This window comes from Lithobates pipiens, unplaced genomic scaffold (assembly GCF_037356315.1).
Source record: "Lithobates pipiens isolate NorthernLeopardFrog02 unplaced genomic scaffold, aLitPip1_a1.2 Scaffold_22, whole genome shotgun sequence".
Lineage (NCBI taxonomy): Eukaryota > Metazoa > Chordata > Amphibia > Anura > Ranidae > Lithobates > Lithobates pipiens.
The window spans coordinates 261,311,792-261,327,524 of NW_027507784.1; the positions used below are offsets into that span (position 1 = coordinate 261,311,792).

Here is a 15,733-nt window from a genome sequence, read left to right on the forward strand (position 1 = left end):
CTCCGCTCTACGGGCCACCGCTGCCACCTCATGGTCAACGAAGGAACAGCACCACACCGCTGTCAGCTCATCACCTCGCTGACAGGTCAGTTGAGATCTTACCAGACCCCACTCTTCCAGGAACTGGAAATTACTGGGGGGGGGGGGGGGTGAAGGGGACAGAGGACATTACTGAGGGGGAGGTGAAAGGGGGCAGAGGACATTACTGGGGGGTACAGGGGGAAAAGGACATAACTGGGAGGGGGAGTGAAGGGAGGCAGAGGATGTTACTGGGGGGGGTGAAGGGGACAGAGAACTCTAGGGGGCAGAGTGAAGGGGGCAGAGTTCCTGGCATTCCCCTTTACATCAGAGTCTGCAGGATTCCCCCTTACACTGCAAGGGGGAACTTTGCAGACCCTGATGTAAAGGCGATATACACACATTTTGTATTTTTGAGGTGCGGGGGTGGGGGATCTTGATGAGTTCCCTTAATTTTTTCCCAGGACTTGACCCTGATAGTAGCCCATTATGCTTTACCTTTGCAGTGAAACAAAGAGGAAGTAAACCCCATCAGGGTTTACTTCCTATTTAATGCTGCTTTATGTGCTGGTTCAACCCTGGAATGCAGGGCGATAAACCCTTTTCCAGCACCACTCCAGTTGCGATCTGCAGCAGGTGTCAATGTTAAGTTAACAACAAACCAAATGCAGGTTGCAAACGCAGTGCATTTACCTGCAGCGGATCGCATGGTACAGAATTGCATGCACTACTTTTGGCACGGTCCAGTGCAAATCAACCCCATTCAAAATGAATGTGCTCATATTGCACCACACTGCACAGCATGTGAATCGCACAGGAACACGCAGCAGGTTTCTGTGCAATTCCTAGTGTGAACCAGACTTAAAGTGGTTCTAAACCCTTGTGGAGTTTTTTTTCTATAAAAATAACAAACATGCCTATACTTATCTGCTCTGTGTAATTGTTTTGCACAGAGTAGCCCCGATCCCATCCCAAGTCCTGCTGCTGCGTCCAATTGACATTGGAACACGGACCAGCCCCTCCCCCCCCCTCCCCACACTCGATGTCACTGGATTTGATTGAAAGCAGGGGGAGCCAATGGCTTCTGCTGCTATGAATCTGTCCAATAAGGAGGGGGACAGTGGCTGGAGCCACTGCACTTGTGCACATCGCTGGATTGGATTGGGCTCAGGTAATAAAAATGGGGGGCTTGGGGGGGGGGAGCTGCAGCAAAGAACCTTAATGCATAGAATACATTAGGATGAAAAATCTTGAGGCTTTATAACTATTTTTTTGTGAAGTGCGTTAATGGTCAGCAGCAGAAACTTTTACATATTATCATCCTAAAAGATACAACACAACTTCTTTATTTTTCCTCAGTCTTCGATAACTTGATTCTGTCTTCTGTAGAATACATATTCATTTTCTAAATAAAATAAATCAATGTAAAAAAAAATTAATTAATAATTATAATGTTGAAAAATTAAATGTTCTTATCTTTGCAGGCAAAGTCCATACTACATGGGTTCTTGAATGATTCGGGAAAATCAGTAAGAGACTTGAAGAGTTTTGAACTGGCAGGATTAGGAGGCAGCTTGTGTGCTGCTGAACCTGAGCAGATAGCTCAGATCAAGCCTACAGAATTTCGGTACGTTTTCTTAAAAAAATTATTTATTGATTAATGGTTAAAGAGCAGCTATTATCACATGTTTAGACTTTGCAATTTGCAAGAAAATTGTGACTCATGATTTATATAAAATGCTATTAGTCCATACGTATTAAACTTATTATTTGTCTAACCCAAGTTGACTGAATAATGATAGCAATCTGACATATGGCTGTTGTGTGCATTAAAATTTTCAGGATCTCCCAATGACAGCAGACTTGATACTGGAAAAGAACACAGGGCCACAAGGGGCTTGGAGGGTGCTGCTCACCCCATACGAATGAAAAAAATGGAACAAGTTCCCCCACAATCGGGGTTTTTAGGCAGCAGAAAACAATAATAAATGCATATCCGGGTAACATGAGTAATATTTTAATATTTATTACCATGAGAAAATAGCAACATGGCACAGAGGTAAAAACATAAGCTCCACCTGAACAGTTAAAAGAGACTCCTATATACAGAGTACAATAATAACAATGGATGTGCACAAGCAGACACAACTATAAATGACACTGTACAATATAACAACAGTAGAGGTATAGTTCTAACGCGTTTCAACCCAATCAAGGGGTCTTCTTCAGAGAAATGGTCCAATACTGCACGTCCAAGGAGATAAAATAAATAAGGTCCTTTTAGTGGAGTTCACCCTCGGGATGGTGCCTCGATTTCCCTTCACGTATCAAGAGTGTTACCAAATCCAAAAATATCACCAACTGCCAGGATGGAAAGGTCAAAGGTCCAGAGGCGTGGCTCGCGGGAGGTCACACACATACCTCACCACCCATGGGTATAGGGAGTGGGTGCGGACGTTGGCAGCCGGACAATATAGTGAGTCACACCTGACTGAATAAGATTGGTACAAGGGTTCCCAAATGGGGAAGGGGGGGACTGTGACCAGAAACCTAGCCCGGGAAAGGTAACAGACGCAGTCATTGACTCAATTATATGGAGTCACCCAATCATCCGAGAGCTAGAGGTTCCTGAGTCCTTCCTCATGTGATAATAGACAATGAGTGGCCTTTCCCTCCTGCCATGTTGCTATTTTCTCATGGTAATAAATATTAAAATATTACTCATGTTACCCTGATATGCATTTATTATTGTTTTCTGCTGCCTAAAAACCCTGATTGTGGGGGAACTTGTTCCATTTTTTTAATGACAGCAGACTTAACCTATATTGGAATTTTTATCCCTTACCAACTTTATTTAATTTTCAAACATTTGCATATTCTACATTTTTCTACACCATTCAGCAGAGGGAGAGGGCTCACCATCTAGTCACAGCCAATAGCAGACTGCAATGTAAGTCCCAGTGCAGGCACATTTGGGGCTTGATTGGTAGAGGGTGTACATGCGTATGCATAGTAGGCAAAGATATGCCTATTTGGTCACCTTTGCTTCACTCTTTGGTACTAAATGCCTTTTTTTGCACCTAAATTTTATCGCTTTACTTGCTTGTCTCCACCATATCTCTTCTGTCTATTGCTGGTATATGTAAACCCAAAAAACAAAAAATACCATGACCTGGATAAATGACAACTTTCTAAGATGACAAAAAAAGGGCAGCGATAACAATTTTTACATCACGTTCATCTCTTTTACATGTAAACATAAATAAATTGGATAAAAAATGTAAAATTAAAGAGGAGTTACACCCTAAAAAAAATGTTTCCTTTAAACCTATAAACAAACATTTGGAGGAAAATATTTTTTTATACATACCCTAAACGCCCTGTTGCTATGTAGTCCTCGTAATCTGCCACTTCCTGGTCCGCGCAGCTCCTTGAGACTTCCTCCCTCGCCTATGTTCCTAGTAGTCTGTGGGCAGTACAAACAATCAGCGCTATGGCCACCATTTAATCGCGCACGTGCGAGATCGAGAGGTGCATGCTGGTTACCCAGCATGCACCTCTCAATGCATATTCCAGGAAACAATCTCGATTGGGCTTCACATGCCCACGTTAATAATGGAAACAGCCACAAATGGAGGATTGCAATATTACAGTAAGGATTTCATATCTTTGAATAATCTATTAAGATCATTGTATACTCTTATTTAAATTTCGTTAACAATAATACTAGGATAAAAAAAAAGAAATAAATTTCACCGGAACTCCGCTTTAAAGCGGTATTACACCGCCGGCAAAATTTTTTTTTTTTAACCTGCAACGCAAAGTTGTAATGTGCATCATATACTAGCACATTATGTGAAACTTACCTTAGAACAAAGCCCTTTCAGTCGCGAGCTGTCACCGCTGACAGGGCTTTCATCTTCACCCGTCTTCCTTCTGGGTTCGTGGACTCCAGCTGTGTGAGTGCCCAGAATGGCGATGACCTCACTCCTGCACTTGCAGAGCCGCTGTTTAGGGCACAGAGCTCTAAAGGGACGGCCCAGGTGGCCTTTCCTTCAGAGCGAATACGCCAGTGATGTCACTGGCTGCATGTACAGTAAATATCTCCTAAATTATGCATGTTTAGGAGATATTTACAGTACCTATAGGTAAGCCTTATTATAGGCTTACCTATATTAAAATTCATGTATGAAAATTTACTCCCACTTTAACTGGAGCAGAGTGGTCTTCTATAGAGAGGTGTAGCCCAAGTGGCCCTTTGTCCAATGACAACAAGGGTTTTAAGTGATAGATGGACTTAAACTCTAATTGGTTTCACAAATTGTATGATCTGTCCTTATTTCCAGATCTGTTATTTCAAGGCTAGGATCCTTTCCTTGCAGCCCAAACATTTTGCAAGTGTTCAAAAAACAGGCAGAGATGATCTATGGAAAAGTGGAATTGTGGAGCCATTTCATTTTGAATGATATAGGCTGCATTGCAGGTAATTTTTCTGACTATGAAAGGTATATTACCTCCAGCTAATATACTGTAATATTATTGGAAAAAGTGATTTTTACAGCAGGTTTTCTTTGCCATATTTGTCCTATTGTGCAGATTTTCTTTTTCCTGTCCCATAGCTAAAGCAAGAAGTGAGAGGAAAACTCTCCAAAATCCCTGGTTGTCACCAATGTTACCAGAACTAGTGTCCCCATTGAAAGATTTCCCCTCTATTCCTGTTATGGTAACAGTCCAAAGTTTGTGATTTTCTTTCACTTTCTGGTTTGGTGATAATGGTAAATGGGACAAATGGACAGGGGGCACAGACCGCAATAAAAACAGACCTCTCCACTTTCAACGATTGAAAACAAGATTTTGTTTTAGTTATATGTTGGTGGTACTTTGTCAGTAAATTGCACCTGCTGTTATTGCAATAAATGAGAGTACACTTTGTGAGGTCAGGGCTAATATATGCATATGTGGTTCACATTTAGCTGATGACAGCTAATAATTATTTATTGTTTATTCATCTTTTAAAGCTGCATTAAGCGTACAAGATTTCAAGACCATTGATCCGAGGTTAATGCCTTATATCCAACCTACAGCCATTTCACTTATACCAGACCAGACATTTAAGGTAACAAATAAATGGTTTTTTTTTGTTTCTTTCTTGGGGTGTTTTTTTCAGTGTATGTAAACCCTGACAATTAAATTCTCTTATCTCTTTTGCTATTTTTTTCTGTTTTGTTAAATACACTATATAAGTTCAGTCCAGAAATCCAGAGACATAGTGGCTGGGTTCACATATACGTGAATTGGATGAGGGTTTTCCACATCCAATTCGCATGACAGGCGAGTGTGACTGTCTCTCAATGGAGCCGTTTCAGACAAGTATAGAGTGGCTGCTGTCTGGATTGTAGAAGGGTCCTGTGAGTCTTTGGGTCCAGTTCAGCTGCGAATTCAGGCAAAAATTCAGACCTGAACCGGTGAAGAGAAACACACCAGACCCCAGACACGAGCCCATACGTGAACCCGACCTGTCAGTTCCTCACAGCAGTATGAAAGAACCAACGCGAGGAACATAGAGCTAATATTTGTTATTGTTGTCGTGGCATTGGGGTGGTTGTAGAGTTGTACAATCCCATGACAACAAGTGCATGTGGGAGACAGCTTAGGGAAACCAAACACACCCATTACAGTAGCAGGAATAGAGGAAACGGCCATTGACAGCTCTCCTACTAGCTTTACCAGCTGAAGTTATAATACATAGAATCACATGTAAGCAGGTTGTGTCAATGCAGGCTCATTTCGTTAGCGGTTGGCCCAGGCTGGGGGAAAGGGTTAAAGTGGAGTTCCATCCAAAAGTGGAAAATCCGCTTATCTGATTCACCCCCCCTCCAGTGCCACATTTGGCACCTTTTCGGGGGGGATTGGGTACCTGTTTTTTACAGGTACCCTGCCCCCACTTCCGGGAGACCAGGCCACGGCAAAGTATGTCAGCAGCTCGGTCCCCCTCCTCCTCCCTCCCCTTCTGCTGGACCAGTGAGTGAGCTTGCGCTGTAGGGACCCAGCCATGAAGCAGAAAGGCTACACTGCTGGGTTCCCTTACCAGCAATGGCGGCTCAGGGAGTTAGCGGTTGGCCCAGGCTGGGGGAAAGGGTTAAAGCGGAGTTCCACTCAAAAGTCGAACATCCACTTATCTGATTCTCCCCCCCCCTCCGGTGCCATATTTCGCACCTTTTCGGGGGGGGGGGGGGGTGGGTGCCTGTTTCCCACTTCCGGGAGACCAGGCCACGGCAAAGTATGTCATCAGCTCGATCGTCCTCCCTTCTCCCTCCCCTTCTGCTGGACCAGTGAGTGAGCTCAGCTCGCTTCATGCTTGCACAGTAGGGATCCGGCCGTGAAGCAGAAAGGCTACACTGCTGGGTTCCCTTAGCAGCAATGGCGGGTGCAGCATCCGACCAGCCATTGCAAACATCGGCTGCGGTGCCGACAACGTTGGACTCCAGGACAGGTAAACATCCTAATGTTAAAAGTCCGCAGCTACCTTATGTGTAGTTGCTGACTTTTAATTTTTAAAGGGGAGGGTGGAACTCCTCTTTAAGTTATGTGTGCTCAGTTCCTGGGCTTTTTGGTCCCAGCAGACCATCTGTTGTATAAAAAGAGGGAAAGATGAGTTCCAGAACTCGTGGTCGGTTCTGTTCACGCTCTCAACTCAGTACTGGGATTGCAGCCTTGCAGTCTGCTGAAGGTTCCAGGGTTCCTATAGGACATCCAAGCCATGGAGAATAGCAGCATGGACTATCACTTAATGGAGGTATGCCTGGGCAGACACACTTGTAGTTAGGGTTAGGCATTGGACTTATTTCAATTGGACTGTAGCAATTAGGATGACTGGGGGTTGGGACTTTGAATGAAGCAGGCAGGTGTAAAACATTTAAATTTATTGGAAAATCAATGGTAAGTTGCATGAGGGTAATCATGAGTACACCAAGAAGACCAATATATTCCATTCAGTGGATAAACATACAGCAATAACAATTGACCACTAAAAATACAAATCACATATTACAAGTGATCATTAAGTAAGTAAAACATATAGTTGGCATAAAACATGGCATATAGTAGCTCTATTGGACTGTAATGTTGAAGTATCAACAGTAAATTTACATTAACTTAAGCCTTGGCTTAAGTTATTCAAAGGGGTGCATGCAGGTCTTGGCGCATCGAATGGACCAGGTTCTGTAAAGCACAAAGCGATATGAAGCAGCACCACTATAAAAAGGGTTAACTCTGCAATACAAGGGGAATGAGCGTGGTTGCTAAGAGTAACCAAGCACAAGTTCAAGACGCCAAGCAACCAGTCATTTGTCGTGGTATCTGGTAAGGTGAGAGGTGCTCTGGTAGTGAGGGGGTTGATGCTATATCTCCCTCCTTAGTGGTTGGTATCCAGTAGCAACTGTAGATCCCAGGCCTGGTCAAGAGGTACGGGAAGGAAGAAGTTAATGAGTACTCACGTTTGTGCTATGTGCTTGGCGCGACCCCTTTCTGTTACTGGGAGTGAAGTAACAGAGGTACACTGGGCTGGTGGACTGGACGTAGGCTCAGCACGTCCCTCCTAATGTAACATATACATCAGATACCCTGTGTAGTGACATGGGATGTCACTTTTCAGAGGAACTCAGTATTTTACTGCTGCACACAGCAAAAGCTCCTCAAGTCTGGGAACTGCCTTAATGTTGGATTCTTCACAGGACCGCGGTCTTCGCCTCGACCCGAGCATTGATGAGAACCCTTTGTATGAAAGGTACCCCTGCATGCAGGGCAAGTAGGCCCTGCCCACACACAACTCACATAATAGATTAATATGAATTAAAATACCATTAATAATTGTGAAAGTAAATATACAGTGCCTTGAAAAAGTATTCACAGCCCTTGAAATTTTAAACATTTTGTCATGTTTCAACCAAAAATATAAAGTATGTTATTGGGATTTTATGTGATAGCCCAACACAAAGTGGCACATAATTGTGAAGTGGAAGAAGAATGATAAATGATTTTCAATTTTTTTTACAAATAAATATCTGAAAAGCGTGCCGTGCATGTATATTGAGCCCCCCTTTACTCTGATACCCCTAACTAAAATCTAGTGGAACCAATTGCCTTCAGAAGTCACCTAATTAGTAAATAGAGTCCACCTGTGTGTCATTTAATTTCAGTATATATACAGCTGTTCTGTGAAGCCCTCAGAGGTTTTTTAGAGAACCTTAGTGAACAAACAGCATCATGAAGACCAAGGAAAATACCAGACAGGTCAGTTAAAGTTGTGGAGAAGTTTAAAGCAGGGTTAGGTTATAAAAAAATATCCCTAGCTTTGAACATCCCACAGAGCACTGTTCAATCCATCACCTGAAAATGGAAAGAGTATGACACAACTACAAACCTACCAAGACATGGCTATCCACCTAAACCGACATGCCGGGGCAAGGTGAGCTTTCATCAGAGAAGTAGCCAAGAGGCCCATGGTAACTCTGGAGAAGCTGCAGCGATCCACCACTCAGGTGGGACAATCTGTCCACAGTACAACTATTAAGCTGCATACACACGACCGGATAGTTCGATCGTGTAGAGGGATAGTCCAATCGTTTTTCTTTAAAAAATTCAGATGGACCTAGAAATAGAACATGTTTCAAATCTGTCCAACGGACTCCATTCCTATTGGGAAAACCGTTTGTCTGTATGCTAGTCCGAATGACCAAATACGACGCAAGGGCAGCTATTGGCTACTGGCCATTGAACTTCCTTTTCTAGTCCTGTCGCACGTCATCACATTCAAAACGAATGGACTTTCGAGCGGACTTTCGAGCGGACTTTCGAGCGGACTTTAGTCCGTTTGTGTGTGCGCAAGTCCGTTCGTTCGGAAGTCTGTCGTAACTCCGTCAAAAGTCCGTCGGGAAAACCGTCTGACCTTTTCTGAAAGTCCGGTCGTGTGTACGCGGCATAAGTTGTACACTCCACAAATCTGGCCTTTATGGAAGTGTGACAAGAAACTAAGCCATTTCTAAAAGACATAAGGAGTCCCGTTTGCAGTTTGCGAGAAGCCATGTGGGGGACACAGCAAACTTGTGGAAGAAGGTGCTCTGGTCAGATGACATCAGAATTGATCTTTTTTGGCCTAAAAGCAAAGCGCTATGTGTGGTAGAAAACTAACACTGCACATCACCCTGAACACACCATCCCCACTGTGAAACATGGTGGTGGCAGCATCACATTGTGGGGATGTTTTTCTTCAGCAGGAACGGGGAAACTGGTCAGAGTTGATGGGAAGATGGAGCCAAATACAGGGCAGTCTTATTCCGTGTACACATGACCGGACTTTTCGACCGCAAAGGTCCGATGGAACGAATCTGCCGGACAATTCGATCGTGTGTAGGCTTCATCGGACCTTTGCTGTCTAAAAATCAGACGGACTTTAGATTTAAAGCATGTTTCAAATCTTTCCAACGGACTCAAATCCGGTCAAAAAATCAGTTAGTCTTTATGCTAGTCCGACGGACGAAAACCGACGCTAGGGCAGCTATTGGCTACTGGCTATGAACTTCCTTATTCTAGTCCGGTCGTAAGTCATCATTTTCGAATCCGTCGGACTTTGGTGTGATTGTGTGTGGCCAAGTCCGTTCATTTGGAAAGTCAGTCGGAACTCCGCTGAAAAGTCAGTCGGGAAGACCATCGGACCTTGTCTTCCAAGTCCGGTCGTGTGTGTACATGGGATTAGAAGAAAACCTGTTTAGAGTCTGCAAAAGACTTGAGACTGGGGCGGAGGTTCACCTTCCAGCAGGACAACGACTCCCAGAGCTACAATGGAATGGTTTAGAGCAAAGCATTCATGTGTTAGAATGGCCCAGTCAAAGTCCAGACCTAAATCCAATTAAGAATCTGTGGCAAGACTTGAAAATTGCTGTTCACAGATGCTCTCAGTCCAATCTGACAGAGCTTGATCTATTTTGCAAAGAAAAATGGCCAAAAATGTCACTCTATAGATGTGTAAAGCTGGTAGAGACATCCCCAAAAAGACTTGCAGCTTTAATTGCAACAAAAGGTGCTTCTACAAAGAATACAAAATGCATGCCACACTTTTCACATATTTATTTGTAAAAAAGTTCTAAACCCATTAATCATTTTCCTTCCACTTCACAATTAGGTGCCACTTTGTGTTGGTCTATCACTTAAAAGCCCAATAAAATACATTTATGTTTTTGGTTGTAACATGACAAAATGTGGAAAATGTCAAGGGGTGTGAATACTTTTTCAAAAGAATATAATTTATATACAACGATCAGCCATAACTTTATGATCACTGCCAAGTGAAATGGATAACATTGATTATCTCATTACAATGACATCTGAAAGTCGGCAGGATATATTAGGCAGCAAGTAAACATGTTGATGTGTTGAATGCAGAAAAAAAAGGATGTATATGATACTGCGTAGCCACAGACCGGTCAGCATGCCCATGCTGACCCGTGTCCACAGCCAAAAGCGCCTACAGTGGGCACTGACCATCAGAACTAGAGATCTGAGCAGTAGAAGAAGGTGGCCTGATGTGATGAATCATGTTTACTTTTACATCATATGCATGGCAGGGTGCGTGTGCATCGCCTGCCTGGGGAAGAGATGGCACTACGATGCAGTATGAGAAGAAGGCAAGCAGGCTAGATCAGTCTGATGCTTTAAGCAATGTTCTGCTGGGAAATCTTGGTGCTGCCATTCATGTGGATGTTACGGAGACACAGACCACCTACCCAAACATTGTTGCTGACCAAGTACATCTCTTCATGGAAACGATATTCTTTGATGGCAGTGGCCTCTTTCAGCAGTATAATGCGCCCTGAGGCGATTCAGTTAGTATAGGTAGCACTATACAAGTCATTCATTCATTCATTCATTCACCACACTACAAAAAGGGTTCAAGAATGATTTAAGGAACTCAACAATAAGTTCAAGGTGTTGACATGGCCTTGAATTTCTTCAGATCTCAATCCATCAAGAATCCTTGTGATGTGCTGGAAAAGCAAGTCAGAGCCATGAAGGCCCCACCTCGCAACTTACAGGACTTAAAGTGGTTGTAAACCCTTACAAACCACTTTGACCTACAGGTAAGCCTAGATTAAGGCTTACCTGTAGGTCCAAGAAATATCTCCTAAACCTATATGGTTTAGGAGATATTTGCCCGAAAACAGGCACCGCTGTCTACGGCGCATGCGCCGTAGACAGCGGCACGCAGGCGCACTGAGCGCGGCATTCTCAACGACGGAGCTGCCGCGCGTGTCGGCTCCCGTGCGCATGCGCGGGAGTGACGTCATCGCGGCTATGCCGAATTACAGTGGCGGAGCTGCGAGACCCCAACAAGAAGATGGATGCGGCGGACTACAGGGGACAGCGGCGACTTCGCTGGCTCCTGTGTCAGGTAAGTGACACATAATGGACTACTATGCGATGCATAGTAGTCCATTATGCTTTGCCTTTGCAGGGAATGAAAGAGGAAGTAAACTCATCAGGGTTTACTTCCTCTTTAAAGGATCTGTTACTGCCAGATACCACAGCATACCTGCAGAGGACTATTAGAATCCATGGCGTGATGGGTCAAGGCTGTTTTGGAAGAAAAAGGGTTTGTTTTGGTATCAAAACAGGGACTTACTCAATATTAGGTGGGTCATTCTAATGTTATGGCTGATCGGTGTATGCATAAAGAATAAAAGCTAAATATATATAAATGGAAAAAAAAACATATGTGCTTCTTGTAAACCAGTGCATGTGGCTTTTACCAAACATTCTCTGATGGTGAATCAATCACTGTCAATTGATACTTGAGGACCTGGAAAATTCTTCTGCAGTATGCTTGCTGAATGTCAGATTCCCTACTTTATAAATAGGCTCCTTTGTATCATAACTTCTCTTTCAATAGACAAAGCTAGTAGGAGAGATGTGAGTGCCTGTTTCCCCTTTTCCTACTGCTTTATAGTGAAGCCACTTGCTTTCTCTAAGAAACTGTGAGATCTGGTGGCTCAGTGTATACATGCGCCTGCCCCTTATGCCACGCACACACGATCGAATTGTCCACCGGACCACAGTACGCCGGAAAATTTGATCGTGTGTGGGCTCCAGCTGACTTTTTCATCGTAAAGTTCTGGCGGACTTAGAAAGTAGTTTTGACTCAAAATTTGTCTGCCGGACTTGGCTTTCAATCCGTTTGTCGGTGTGCTATTCCAGCGGACTAAGAATGACACATGCCCTGAAGCAAGTACGAGAAAGAAGCTATTGGCTACTGGCTTTTCATAGTTTCATAGTTAGTTAGGTTGAATAAAGACATCAGTCCATCCAGTTCAACCTGAGTGAGTGTCTACAATTATCCCTATCCCTGTACATTGCACACTTACATCAGTCCCTACCCTCAAGGAGCCCACAATCCATATACTAGGGCCAATTTTTGGACAGAAGCCAATTAACCTACCTACTTGTCTTTGGAGTGTGGGAGGAAACCAGAGTACCCGGAGGAAACCCACGCAGGCACAGGGAGAACATGCAAACTCCAGGCAGGTAGTGTCGTGGTTGGGATTTGAACCAGCGACCCTTCTTACTGCTAGGTGAGAGTGCTAACCACTACACCACTGTGCTGAACTTCCTTTTTCTAGTCCCGTCGTACGTGCTGTACGTCATCGCGTTAGAAATTGGCAGACTTTCGGAGCGTCCGTGTGTGGCCAAGTCCGTTGGTTATAAAGTCCGGCGGATTGTTTGCCGGATTGTTTGCCGGACCAATTCCACCGGACAATTCAATCGTGTGTGTACGCTGCATTACATGGGGTTGGTTATTTTCTGACAATGGCAGTTTCTTGTTTGCTGGCCTCGTTGTAAAGAGAGCCTCGCTTTGATTTCTCCATGCTGCATTCTGAATGGCAGCAATATCCGAGTCCCTACTAGTATATTTAAACAATTAGTGTACCTCAATCCTCCATTCTGATGAAGTGGCATGGCCCAAAACATGTACAGGTACTCTTCTCACATCCAGGAAATAGCTTTGGTCCCCATTTTTAGCTGTTGTTTTGGGACAAGTTCCAGTGACCTTCTCCATGGTCCAATTCAGCCTTTGCTCCATAGGGTTCCACCCCTGCTTCCATCTCATCCTTTCCCAGCTGGCTAGTCAGAGTAGATTCAGCAACTGCAGATGTGACCTGGGTACCTTGGGAGAAGCTTCTCCTGGTTATATGCCCTGATCAAGGTGATTTTATTACATTATTTATTAAAAGGTGTATTACCAGCACTGTACAGTGCACTCTGTTTAGTTTTATCACTTGTGTATGTAAAAAGAACACCTATGATTGTACACTGGAAACACTCCATTCCCTGACATGGAACATGCTTACTGGGCTACTCAAAATTACCAAAATTACCATACATAGCATTTCAGTGTTTACTGCACTATGAAAAAAGTTTTATTATTGCATTGCAATATATGTATAGTGAATGCAGATTCATAGTTAACGACAATTAATACTTGCACAAAAAAATGGAAACAAAGAGCTAATACATACTGTGTTTTTAAGGAGCTCTCAGCAGAGCACATATCTAATCTTGGACCTGAAAATGGAGCGATGGTTACAGAATCCCAGCGTGCAAAGCTCAATGCCTCTCAGCTGCAAGCCCTGAATCAAGCACTAGAGGGCATCAGGATAAGCAGCAACAGGACACAATCACCGACAACAAAAAGTACAACCACAGCCACCAGTCTAACTTCTGTATCGATTGGTAAGCATAGGCCAAAGTACCTTTAGATATTGTTATCTACATTTCTGAAAAAACTCATGTGTTTCCTGAATATCATTTTCAATCTCTTACTTCAATTCCTTCTCTCAATATTTTGCGCTCTAAGTTTATAAATTAACACGGGAATGGAGTGGATGGGAGTGAAATATATTTTTACGTTTCTTACCCAGAACAAGGATGCAATAAGAACTCATACCCTTCAACATATCGAGGAGTAAAATAGGTTCACCTTGCGTGACATAAACATAAAGATTTTGGCCAGGAGTATGTAATGTACAGCACAGCTTACAGAACCCAGCGATCAGAACTAAGATATAATCAATGTACCATATAGATCGCAGGGGTTAGGGTTACAGCTTCAGGCCTTAGATCAGCCCCCCCTTCTACAAGCTATCCCTTCAGACCTCAGATCATTTCCCCATCAGACCACCTCGGCACCCACTTCAGACCTCATATCAGCACCCCTTCAGACATCAGATCAACCCTCTTTTCAGGCATTAGATCAGCACCATCATGAGCGCTAATATCAGCAACCCCTTCAGACCTCAGATGCCCCCCTAATCAGATTTAACATTAGCACCCCCTCAGAACTCAGATAGGCTCCAGACTATGCTAGGAAAGGCAGATCATACTCGCATCACCCAGAGATTCCTTCACTGCCTGGCTCTTAGTGACAATCTTCTCATCTGACCTCAGCGGTTCCTCTGTGGTTATGTTCATTGGCAGACTAGGGTTGCGACTTGTCTGGGATCGAATCGTGTGTCCAGGTTTCAGACCGCCTGAAACCTGGACACGTTATACAGAATGAACTACAGTTCCACAAGTAACTGAGCACCACAAACAAATACATAGGTGTGTGCAGGGGCCCCACCCCTATACATGGATGGGACAGGAGAGATGGCTCAATCTGCTCCTCCTCCACCCACCCTTACCCGTCTGTCTGCCCACCCACACTCCAATCCTTGGCGTTCTGTGCCTCAGGAAAGGGATGGGTGAGCTAGAAATTTGAAGGTCAGCAGCCAGCGAATACATTGTGGATGGAAGGTGTCGAAGCCTGAGCCTCCTTTCTCGGGCGAGTGAGCTCACCATCCAATGTCTGTGACTGAAGTCTCCCCCCTCCTTCCCTTCTCTCCCCTGCCTCTCTGAGCGAGTGAGTACACTATGGTAAGGGGTACTCAGATTTAAGGGGTGCTCTGTGGACTCTAATTTAAGGGGGGCTTTGAGAACTTGGATTTAAGGGGGAATGCTGGGAACTCTAAAGTAAGTGGGAGCTTTGGTGAGCAGAGTCCACAGCCTTCGCCCCTTAAAAAAAATTGCCATGCACTGCTAAAATTGCCATGCACTGCAAGTGTAATGATATCAAAGGGGTACGGATGCCAGTGTGACTGGTAAGGCAAGACTGAAAGAATGGCCTAGCTCTGTGCTAAGCTAGGCAGCAGGGCAGGGAGGTACATTTGGTAAAGACCCGTACAAACCACTACATGCCCTGGGAATCGGTGCATATGTTAAAAAAGTTAGCACTGTACTAGCCAAAACAGTACAGTTGAAGCGTATGAAAATGTAATACTTTACTTTGACTTGTTGCATGGCAATAACTCAACAATTACTTAAAGCGGTAGTAAACCTCAGATTTTTTAAGAAAAAAACTCTGCCAGACAATGGCATAATGTGCTAATATGAATCGCATACTAGCACATTATAAAATGCTTACCTTAGAACAAAGCACTCCAACGACGCTCTGTCACCACGGACAGGGCTTCCATCTTCACCCCGTCTTTCTTCCAGGTTTGTGGGCAGCTGCTGTGTGTGATTGGCCAAGCAGTGATGACGTCACTCCCACACATGCGTATGGGAGTCACGGCCATAGCACGAAGCTCTGAAGGGACAGTTTTGGGTATGCTGTCCCTTCAGAGCG

General features: G+C 44.1%; 1 protein-coding gene across 2 annotated transcripts in view; it reads left to right on the plus strand.

Moving 5' to 3' along the window:
- The window catches only part of OTOA (otoancorin), a 187,691-nt gene that overhangs the window by 170,761 nt on the left and 1,197 nt on the right, over positions 1-15,733 (plus strand). For both annotated transcript variants that reach the window (XM_077449009.1, XM_077449010.1), the window contains 4 exons: positions 1,503-1,645; positions 4,365-4,501; positions 5,037-5,134; positions 13,599-13,800. In XM_077449009.1, coding sequence (XP_077305135.1) covers positions 1,503-1,645; positions 4,365-4,501; positions 5,037-5,134; positions 13,599-13,800 — 580 coding nt within the window. The remainder of the gene's footprint in view (positions 1-1,502; positions 1,646-4,364; positions 4,502-5,036; positions 5,135-13,598; positions 13,801-15,733) is intronic.